Source organism: Branchiostoma floridae, chromosome 10 (assembly GCF_000003815.2).
Source record: "Branchiostoma floridae strain S238N-H82 chromosome 10, Bfl_VNyyK, whole genome shotgun sequence".
In the NCBI taxonomy this organism is placed as follows: domain Eukaryota; kingdom Metazoa; phylum Chordata; class Leptocardii; order Amphioxiformes; family Branchiostomatidae; genus Branchiostoma; species Branchiostoma floridae.
This window is the reverse complement of record NC_049988.1, coordinates 12,296,448-12,308,052: the sequence shown is the minus strand read 5'-3', so window position 1 is coordinate 12,308,052 and position 11,605 is coordinate 12,296,448. Positions and strand designations below refer to the sequence as shown.

Below are 11,605 nucleotides of genomic sequence, written 5' to 3'. Positions count from 1 at the left end.
GATAAGTGGAACGTCGCCTATCCCCACATTTCAAACGCTGAAAAATTCCCAGAACAGTGTTTAATATAGACATAGACTCAATGGTAGATCTGACACATGACGCGACTTGTAACACAATGTACTGGACATGCCAGACTGGGATTATATGGTCAACTTAGTGGCACTTCAGAAAGAGGAACATTTCCTCAAAGATATCAGGTATCACTGCGCGGGGGATAACATGACTCATACCCCCTTTCTACTACGGCGGCGACTGCGCCACCACCGCTGGGCTACCTAAAATGGGCCAGATCGCTAAATGAGTGCTCAAGGATTGCCGAAGTCGCTCCATGATATTTCCAGTTTATAAGTCATCACCTCAGCGACTGTTTTGAACAGGTTGAAAATAGTCGCTCCATTGTCAGCGAGGCTAGTTTCCGTCTCAGTCGTCGCCTTACAAAACGGTATAAATCGCCTTACACACGGTGGCTTTGATTAATACTAGTATCCTCAATTATCAAATATTTTTGTCATAATCAATATAGTACTAGGGTTTAGACTTGTTTCACTAGGGTTCGAATCCGAGTTGAGACACCTTTTTTTTACCGTGGTGGTTTTTACCATTCATCATGATACTGTCGCACATTTCTAATTGAAAAAGTTGCCTTATATGCGTTTTGCTTCTTGTCATCTCCCTCAAAATTCATGAAACGCTGGGATATGGTCAAAGATATGATGACGACCGTTTACGGGACTGAAAATTGCGTTGCTGCGGACGGCTATCCAACTATGCACTCAGCAAGCGCTCAGTGGGCGCAATGATTGCTCAATTGGCACGCAATGGTTGCAGCGATCGCCAAAATAGTGCTCGAGGAGCGCTCAAAGGTCTCAGTGGTAGTTCAAGAAGTGTGTTTTGAATGTTAAGGGAATTTATTTGACATAAAGAAGTGCGCTTTGAACATGTTTTGTGAATTTCTTTAACATATAATAACAGAGATACAAAAAAACGTTTTGTTATTGTTATTTCTAAATTTGATTTTCAATTTCGACATAATTGCATATTGTTTTCATGTTCTTTATACCCCTGTTTAAATGCGCGAAAATCGATCGGACGATGAGTCTGCGGCAATCGCCCAAGCCTCGCTTACAATAATAACTTTATTGCACAACAATTGTACAAGATACAAAGTAAGGCTTATATGTGACAGAGACGGTTTCAGAGGAAAAATACGCGCAACCCTCTGTCGATCTTAGATATGGCCGACCTTCCATCGATACGCCCGAAGATCGTGGATAATGTGACAGGGGTATTACCTGAGCATTTCGATCATTTCTTAAGTGTTTCTAAAGTTTTCCAACGTTATAAATGCAACTCACATTTCTAAAAAAAATATTTTCACCAAAAGCTACTTAGCATCCTTGGAGTGATATGTTAACACCAAATAGCACAACATTTATCATAATGAGTTAACCTGATTTATGTTTCAGCTGACAGCGATGTTTGAAAGTGCGTATACGCTAATGCGGTAATCAAAATAAAGCCGTATCAGATTCACCTTAAACGTTCAGATTTAAATGTCCGTGAATAAGCTTACCTGTCGAGACCAGGTAGAAGAGCAGAAGAAACACCTGACGCTGTCTCCGATGGGAAACCGGCGTAGCCGTCCGGGCCATGGTGGTTGTCTATCCGTGACTTTGTGTAGTTTCTTCGCGTTCTCACTCCTCGCAGTGCCTCTTGCACAATATGCCTCTTCTGACTGAGACGCTGGGTGTTTTTGAGCCGCAGGTAGTTTCAGGTGTCCCTTTTCTCGGAATTCCCCGTGGGGTATACATTGTCATTCAGTCATCAAACGTCACTGCCATTGTCCCTAATATTTGTGGTAGAAACATGATCAATGTGAGACTCTTACGATATAGTGAGTGTCCGTCATTGCATAAAAAGTATTCAACGTCTTATAATTATATATTCAAAACTAGAATATATTTTCACTGACAAGTACTGGGCTCTGACATGTCTTTAGATGTTAGGATCTACAGACATTGACTTTTCGCGCGAAGTAAGCTGGGGTTACGGAGTGTCGACCAACCGGAGGACAGGATTTGGGTCGGCAGTTTTTTTAACAAGTGTCTGTGGTACTACCTAGCAACCTTCCCTGTTTGTGGGGACATTGCTGGCAACCTTTCTCCAATAGAATGGATGCGGAACATGAGATTTGAAGCAGACAGCTTTCTTTTGTTGGTGGTCAAACAGCCAAGTGGTCACAACACAAAAAGGAATACTTCCTGAAAAGTATCGGGTTACTCTACGCAGAAAAACACAAATCTACCTGGCCAGGTTTTTCTCGGAAGGAAGTTTTCACCTGCGTTTGACTCAGAAACACACTTATCTTGAGCAGAATGAAGCGGTTTGGAGTTGTTCGTATGATCGTGCTGTTATTTTTCAGTGCAGGTAAATTGCAATTTTCAAATCTTGATTTGATCAATAGTGAGAGAGACGCTGACCGTGTATTATTCCATTGTGTACATGTAGCTTAAGATTAGTCTATCATGCGAAAGACATTCAAGCAGCTGGATACATTTTGAAAACGGTAAGACGTTTCAGGTAGCATCCGCTATAATTTGTCAGTCACAGATATAAGGTAGTGGATGCCACTTGAAGCGTCAGACCGTTTCAAAATATATCCAGTTGTTACAGTACGTGTTATTTGGCGTATCTTATTACCTGAATGACTAACCCTCATTGACGTGTCTCTATCACGATATAAGGTCTAATTAATTTGTAAAGATGGTGTACTCATAATTTACTTCTTAAATCTTTATAGACTGGCATAAACACAAGCCGATAGTGTAGACACACACAAACTTCTCGTGCCGTACAATACGTTGTTTATTCACACAGTTCATGCGACCACGGATCCCTGCCAAAACTACGGCGTTATAAACCAAGCGAGACGCAGCAGTGCAGCGGAGACAGACGACCCTGACCTGGACATCTGTGACATCTACCTGGACCCGGGCTGGTACCGATTCACCAGCTACACCGGCGGGGTGATCCCTACCAGCTGTGTCCAGCCGTACCACTGTAGTACACAAGTACCGGTGTGGATGAACGGTACCTTACCACAGGGGGACGACATAGTGATCAGGACGGCATGTGGGAATCTGGGAGTCCCGTCGGACTGTTGTACGATCCCGTTTGATATAAGAGTGAAACGGTGTACAGAGCCTGGAGGGGCGTTCTACGTGTATGAGCTGCAACCTACATACTCCTGTCCCATGGCGTACTGTGCTGGTGAGTGTGTCATTACCTCCACTATATTTCAGGCAGGGTTTGTTTGTTTGTTGGTGTGTGTGTGTGTATCTCTCTCTCTCTCTCTCTCTCTCTCTCTCTGTGTGTGTGTGTTTGTGTGTACGTGTGTGTGTGTTTGTGTTTGTAAGTGTGTTCTACATTAAAGAAACGCATGTATATGTAAAACCACCTAGCATTAATTTGGTGAGCTGTTATTTAAGGGTAGCATATGGTTATTTGTATATCCCTCTCCCTTAAGTAGCTTTAATATTTATATAGTAGGTTGCGATATACATTCTTTCAATCCAAGTTGAGTAGAAACTTCTGCTTCTCACAATGTACAGGAAACCTTCCGCTATGTCCAGACGGAGAAGTCTATGACGACTTCCACAAGCATTGTATCGGTGAGTAATTCTGACTTCAAATTCCTCTTTATTTAAGCATTGAAAACCTTTTGTGGTCTGTTGACTAACATAATATAATATGACATTATTGGTATGATTAGACATAGAAAAGATCTGCAGGTGCATAATGCAAGAAAACTTGAGGAATGGGAGGTACGACAACAGTACATTTGTACTGTGATCTTCAAGCATGCTCTATTGTAGCACAATTACATACAGGTAGAAAGCAACCACCCTTAAGTGTATGGTCGAAATGTTTTGGCATAGTTTCCTATCTGTCACAGACTTGCACCGGAGCAAATCAAATTGTGTTTGGTTCTGGTATGATTTGTGTATCAGAGTTTACAAAAATACTCATTGTTCATAACTAGTAATCAACATATATATCAAAGGTTTATGATTGTCGATGACGACGGTACCAACTACTACCGTAAATCCACAGAGACCCGGCCTGTAGTACCGTGTGATTTTGAGCGCCATGGGTTTTGTGAGTGGCTGCAGGAGAGAAATGACGACCTGAACTGGGCCAAGACAACCGGAGAACACTCATCAGGGTCCGTTCTACCAGGGGTGGATCACACCAAAGAAACCGGTAAGGACTTTTATAAGAAAAGTAGTGTTACCTTTCCTTTCTCCTGTGAGTGTTGCATTTTGATACTACTATCATCGTGATATCCAGTAAATGGAAATTTATGTAAAGCAAAATTCATATGAAATATAGATGCAGTGTAAGTCTTTGTAGAATTCTATGACTGTCTGAGACATTTATGGAGTCTTTGTTATTCGTGAACCGTTAAACGTTAATTTTGTATTCAGCTGCAGGAAGTTACGCGTTCATCCAGTCTACGGCAAGCAACCAACCAGGAGACACGGCTCGCTTTATCAGCCCAGTCATCGTGCCGTCTGAAACGGACACGTGCAACGTACGGAATTGTTATATGTATAACGTTAAATGTATAATCTATAGCAATTTGCTTCCATTATAAAAAAGTATAGCTTTAAAACATAAACTTTCCGATACTACATTTTTATATTCCAATTTGTCATAACGCAATTCCATTGATGTTTTATAGTAATGATTATGGTGGCATGTTCTCTACATTTCAGATCAACTTCTATTATCAAGTGGATGGCTCAGAGGCTGGTATGCTCCGGATCTACAAGAAGGGTTACCATAGCAACAGGAGGTCCCTGGTCTGGACAAGTCCCCTGAACAGGGTTAACACTTGGACTGCAACAGTCGTGTCTCTTGTACATGCAAATCCATTTCAGGTAAGTTGATAAGACAAATTAGATATGGTCTTTAATAAGTCTGTGCCTTACTTACATAATTAGGTTATTTTATTTTATTTCTGAGGGTTTAACTTGTATTTGCATATTCCGATGCAGGTTATCATTGAAGGGACACTAGGGAGTGATGGACAATCAGCTGTTTCCTTGGATGACGTCTCGTTTTCTCCTGGATGTTCCAGTGATGGTAAGCCTGCCATTATCTGTAGTTAATACACATGATACACATAGGTTTTAAATATTGGTCCAGATAGTGGATAAAGCATAATTTCTGGGAGGTTGCCAAGTTGGCCTTTCACGGCGATCGTACTTACTCAGATGTGTAAAAATGCATTGTAACATAGGCCACGAAATTTAGATAAACTTTTTGAAAGTTTGCTGAAATCATTTCTGTTAGCTTCATAATACTGATCATATTACATGAAAGGCAATAGTTACTTAAGAAGGTAAGTGGTATTGGCTTTTACGGGCAGATTTTTCGTGTAAGACAGGCCCAAGACATTTCTATATATTAACAGTGCGTAAACGCTAGAACTGTCTATTCCAGTTGACGGAGCCGTACGACTGGTAGATGGCGCCATGTTTGGGGAGGGGCGGGTGGAGATCTACTACGACCACGAGTGGGGCACAATCTGCAACAGGAGCTGGACTCAGACCAACGGGGACGTCATCTGCTCCCAGCTCGGGTACACGAGCGCCCTCCCCCGGAGCCAGCAGTACCCTGCACCGGCCTCCACTCCCATCCACCTGGATGAAGTCTCGTGCAGCTCGGCAAACGTGACGAAGATCTCGTCCTGTAGTCACAGTAGGTGGGGCCACTACCACCCGCACTGTGACCATCAGAAGGACGTGTCGGTGGCTTGTACGGGTAAGCATGTTCTGTCATTAGCTTTTCTGTAATTTTTCAAACAAGGGTCGTTAAACGTTTTATTGAAACAAAACTGTGTGGTCTTTTTGGGGTGTCGTCGAGGTAACTGAGAGTGTTTGTGAGTTTGTGTGACTGTTTGGCCCGGGACCCAGAGGTGGTCATGGGTTCAAATCCTGTCTTGCTACTGATCATGCACTTAGATAGTTTACATAACTTTCTTACACCACCCAGGTGTGAATATGGGTCCCTGACTTCGGTTGGGGAGGCAAAAGGCGGTGGAAGGAGAGGGTTGGGCTTCGCCTTCACATACCATGCTCTATACACAGTTGATAACACTCCCGTAAGACCCACTGCCCCTACGGCATGAAAAAGGTTACGAGACCACTTTTACGCCATTATGGAACATCTTGACTTCATCGGATGCTTCATCGCGCCTCTTCTCTTACAGGACAGTGGCACAGGTGCAGGGATACCGAATTTACCTGCTCCAACACCATCTGTGTCCCTCCTGAGGTGCGCTGTGACTTCACCAATGACTGCGGAGACAACAGTGATGAACAGGGCTGTGGTGAGTGGTCTGGAAAATGTTATGTATGAAATGTTTCTTTGCAAAATCTTACTCGAAGGCGAATTGCATGCACTGTCTCTAAGTAAGACCAAGAGTAAACTATAAGGTGTGTGTGTGTGTGTGTCTGCCTGTCTGTCTGTCACATGATAAACAATGTATATTGGGCACTATTTGCTCTACTATAATAGATAATAAGGTAGGTAGGTAATAAATAATATTTAAAAAAATTAGTTGATATTAATGGTATTAATCAGTAGTCTGGAGAATTAAAATATAAAATTCTCAAATCCCTTGCTCAATCCGTGTTGTGTAGGTGAGTATCCGGGAAGATGTGATTTCCAGGACGGCTTGTGTAGCTGGGTGCAGGCGGTATCCGACAGCGCGGACTGGGTCCGGACAGACGGCGGCACCACCTCATCAACTGAAGCACCACCTACCGATCATCGGACTAGAACAGGTATCAACAGCATTACATAGAGTGACTAGAATGAACACAAGACGAGATGAGACACTGAAGAATGACAGCAAAAGCTAACCGATGTAAGAAACTACGCAGGCTACTTGTGAGATTGTGAAAACGGTAAAGAACTTTGCTTACCCTTCAGAACATTAGTAACTTCCCTTTCCAGTTCCGTTAGCCGAAACATAAGCATGAGATAAAATGAGCTCAATAGAACATAGTATTTAGAAAATAGTACGTACAGAGAGTGTTCATAATTGTATTCATCCATTTTTTTCCAGGTGGAAAATACCTACTGCTTGAAGCTCCATCTACAGGCCGGACCCGAAATGCTGTCTTGACTCTTTCAGAATACTATTTGTCCACTGCAGAAGACTGCAAGGTACTTCGCTATCCAATGTTTCATGCTTCAAGATCTAGATCTAGATACCATAGATTTGCATAAGTATACAGTTTCAACAGTCCGTGTCTTTGTCCATATGTAAATATGTAAGCCGCATTCAATTGTTTCATCACAAAATTGAACGACATTTCTACAGGTTTTCTTCCACTACTTCATGACAACGAGATCTGGCCAACTGAGCCTCCGACTAGCAACAAGGCGGTATCTGGATAGGCCTGCTGGGATGATAATGACGTCACCGCTAGGGAGACGCTGGGTCCGAGAGGAGATGGTGGTTCCGATCAACACAACGTTTCAGGTAGGGGCTTTATTTCTTGGAATGTGCAGTATAGTCATTAAACACACACACAAACAAACAAAAAAGGACTTTGCCATTGCCTTGACTTTGGTCTAACATTTTGCATTCTTCATAGGTGTCATTTGAAGGACAGATAGAACCATCATCAGGGGTCATCGCCATTGACGACATCTCTCTGACCCCCAGCTGTGTCAAAGTTCAAGTGGACTCAACCAGAGACGACCCCAAAGCTGGTGTGTATGCTATATTCGGTGGTTATTTTACTGCATAGTCAGACAAATATGAATGTACTGCCATTCATTTGTTATTGAATATCTGAGTTCTGTCAAAGATTCATAATGTTCTTACTACCTATAGAAAACAGCTTTCATAAATACAAGATTTTATCTGTCGTTGTTATATTGTCAGCGCCACAAGAAAGCGGACTTCCCCCGCCCACGATAGCGGCCATCGCTGTGGTTTGTTTTGTCGTCCCTTTGGGGTTGATTGTGGCTGCTGTTAGTCTGTGCTACCTCAGGAGAAAGAACAGGTATGCAAAACGTTTATACCATTTGTTTTGGACACGGTGAAAGCTCGTATCTCTTGCATATACATGTAGTAAACATTGTGTTGCATGCATCAGTGCCATTACGAGTCTTTGACTTTGCGCTTAAGGCTACGATGGCGCTGCGGCCACACGATGAGCAACCAATGATTTGACAAATCGCTCAACGATTTTATAGATATACATAGAAGACTTGAGACTTGAGACGATGAAGGTTAGACATCCATGTAATAAGATATGCAAAAAGCAGTTACTCAAGCAACTGGATATGATTTTGGAAGAGTTAGACGTTTCAGATAGTATTCACTATCTTTCATCAGCGACACTGATATAAGAGTAGTTTGTCATTTAGATCACAATTTTACATTTTGCCTTATATTCCAATTATGAAGCCAAGGGCCACACAAGTCCACTGTTTTGAGATACACTATACTTGTATGTTTTTGCAGTGCCAATGAGCTAAGAGAAGCAGTTCACGAGTTAGAACAGCGAAGCGGACACGACAACCCGTGCATAGAGCATCATTACGACCACTTAAACATACACCAAACAGGGCAACATGCACAAGCAGGTAAGAAATTTACAATATATACCAGAGACACTCATAAACTACATGTCTTTAGTTGTCATGTAAAGGAGGTGTCAGTTGAAACTTCATCTCATGTAGTAGCTTCAATATTTTGATAGCCATAATTCACTTTCTGTAGAGTTTCTAAGAGAGAGTAAAAAAGAAACAACAAAATGTATTACTAAGTCTTTAACTGTTATTTTGTTTCTCCAGCCCAGGCTAACGGCGCAGCAGTTACGTTTCAAAACTTGCAGAGATTCCAAAGAGCAAATGGAATCCAGAAACAAGTAAGTACAACTGTGCTCTGTCCATCAAATGCAGAGTGAAGAATCTTACTGTTAGAAATGTAGATGAACACAAAATATTTCAAAGTAGTAGAATGGTTTGGTTAATGCTATCAGTGATATATATATATTCTCCATAGCCTATGGATGAAAGAGTGCAATAGCTGCTGTCATATTTTAGTACAAAATTGATTAAGTATTTACTTTCTTCAGTGTGGTAATGTCTTACGAGTATTTGATAGGTTCCTCCAGTGTGGTAATGTCTTATTTGATAGGTTCCTTCAGTGTGGTAATGCGGGGATCTGTGCACACATTTACATGCCTTGCTTTTAATTTATACTATTTTTATACTGTAACAGAAAATATGTCATATACCATTAGATAAGCACAAATAACAAAGAGACCTTCATTCCAGACACAAATGCCGCCGGTCGGTGCCTCAAGCGATGAAAAGTCCGTTCCCGAGGGCCTCACTGTCAACATGGACTCTTCCGGGTACGCCTTTCTACAGAAGAGCACCGTGTGTTCCCCCTACACAACTGACGCGACATACACAGGTAATATACTGTCCTGCCTATACCACTGACGCAGGTTTCTTTTTTCTTCAAATATATGGTAATGCAATGTATTAGGATGGTTTGTGTCAGCAACGTTTTATCTTGTGCACATGCATCTTACTCCCGATGTATTGCTATCGTCCTCATGAAAGGAAGCTGAAAAATGCTGGAAGGAGTCAACGTTTGAAGGGTTATAACTATAGTGTAGTCTGCTATTTGTATCGGGCTAAAGGCCTAGGTAACATTAGTTCACCTTAAACCGCGGGACTACCTATATCCGATGTTTTTAACTTAAAAAGGTACCTAGGAATATATATGAAGTCGACGGTCGGTGGTTTCATACTGCAATATTTTCAAAATACTTTAGCTTGAAATCACTGTCTGTGCAATATTTTGAAAATATTACAATTTGATCGCTGTCCGCAACATTCGCGAATACCCTGTTTTTAAAAACAATGGATGGGTCACCAATTGGATAAAGGTGAAACTGTGTAGATAGATGAGCACCAATAGCAGTACCTTGATATGAAACCGTACACCTGCATCACAGCATGGCATTAACCAATTCCTTATTCCCCAGATCCTGCCCTGTGCCGTTTCCTGAAACATCACGTGTTCTCCGAGTTTACGGACATGTTCACGGACAAAGGGCTGACCCTGTCATTCCTCCACTCCGCATCGGAAAAAGACCTGATCAACTTCGGCATCCCGATCGCCATCGCCGTCGCCGTTCTGAAGAAGCTACACGAACAGCCCAGTAGTGAGAACGAGTACACCTCTCTGAACGTAGGCGCGGCTTCCGGACAGCCAGCTATTAAACCTATAACTAACGTACACGTGTAAAATACATGACTTGTACACCGTTGTGTGATACTGCAACTGTTGACTGTACTGGACGTATCAGGAGCGGTAATATAAGAATTACAGAGAAATATAGGTCGTATCCTGGTTTGATTTCTATCATGATATATGTTGTATTACTCTACTACTTTCACAGTAAACAAGGCCGAGTATGTTATACTAATAACGTTATTGCATAGAAGTCTATAGTTTGTCACTGAGTACACTGTACAGAGCAGACATTAGACATAGAAGCACTTTTGATGAAATATGTACACGCATTGTCGTTGATGGCACCCACATGATTGATTGTAATGTTTATGACAAAGGTGATCCGTGATTGTACATGTGATGTTGTTTAAAACACTTGTTTTTGTGTCATATTGGTTATGATAGAGTTTGCAGGCAACAGACAGTCTCTAAAAGTTCTTTTGTGTTAGTCGTTTCCGATATGGTTTGTCATTGTATGTGTATATCATTCCAGCATTGTCTAATCTAGCTATGTCCATTAAAGCATTTGCGACAGCAGTTGATGACTGATGTATATTTGCATGTACGCGCTATAGTTTATGTCTCTTCTCTTCTTCTTCCAATCTTTATCAGCATGCGTTGATTAAAGTCCAATGAACACCCAATATTTAAGTTATGGTATGATGGTAATTGTAATATAGTGCAGTAGGCAAAATAGTAGTTGACAACCTCAGGTCAATCGTACACACTCACGTTACATCTTCAGAAAAACACACACACACACACACACACACACGCACGCACGCACGCACACACAAACACACGCACGCACGCACACTCACGCACGCAGGCGCGCTCACACATACACGTACGCACACACACACAGACACACATACACACGCACACACACAGACACACAGACAGACACACACACACAAGCACACACGCAAGCACATACAGACGCACACACATACACGTAAGCGGCACAGACACACACACGCATACACGTACGCGCACACAGACACACACACGCACGCACACACACACACATACACACACACACACACACACATACACACACAGAGAGAACACACATATCAAGGTAGTGCATTCTACTTCTACTCTCCTTAGTTCTAAGTGCATATATAAGACTACATGCAATACAGTGTATTGCTCGAAATAACCATAACACAACATATATGCCATAACTTCTTTCACCACATCACCATTAAGACTAGAGAGCCATTTTAAATACAAAGACACTTCCGCAGTGAATAAAAATC

At 42.0% G+C, this 11,605-nt stretch overlaps 1 protein-coding gene across 1 annotated transcript; it reads left to right on the top strand.

Moving 5' to 3' along the window:
* Positions 1-2,265: 2,265 nt before the first annotated feature.
* LOC118424893 (MAM and LDL-receptor class A domain-containing protein 1-like) lies at positions 2,266-10,861 on the top strand. Its single transcript, XM_035833700.1, has 18 exons — positions 2,266-2,428; positions 2,879-3,271; positions 3,613-3,672; positions 4,115-4,264; positions 4,489-4,595; positions 4,780-4,944; positions 5,062-5,149; positions 5,510-5,830; positions 6,279-6,398; positions 6,712-6,855; positions 7,140-7,240; positions 7,398-7,559; positions 7,675-7,792; positions 7,968-8,088; positions 8,553-8,674; positions 8,885-8,958; positions 9,371-9,512; positions 10,093-10,861. The coding sequence occupies exons 1-18, from the start codon at positions 2,377-2,379 to the stop codon at positions 10,353-10,355; spliced, it is 2,703 nt and encodes a 900-aa protein (XP_035689593.1). The 5' UTR covers positions 2,266-2,376; the 3' UTR covers positions 10,356-10,861.
* The last annotated feature ends 744 nt before the right edge of the window (positions 10,862-11,605 follow it).

What these genes read in the sequence shown, in the direction of transcription:
- LOC118424893 (XM_035833700.1), top strand. Translation starts at nt 2,377, where the DNA reads ATGAAGCGGTTTGGAGTTGTTCGTATGATCGTGCTGTTATTTTTCAGT. An exon ending in GGATCACACCAAAGAAACCG is followed by an intron (nt 4,265 to 4,488) that starts GTAAGGACTTTT and finishes TTTTGTATTCAG; the next exon opens with CTGCAGGAAGTTACGCGTTC. An exon ending in CGATCAACACAACGTTTCAG is followed by an intron (nt 7,560 to 7,674) that starts GTAGGGGCTTTA and finishes CATTCTTCATAG; the next exon opens with GTGTCATTTGAAGGACAGAT.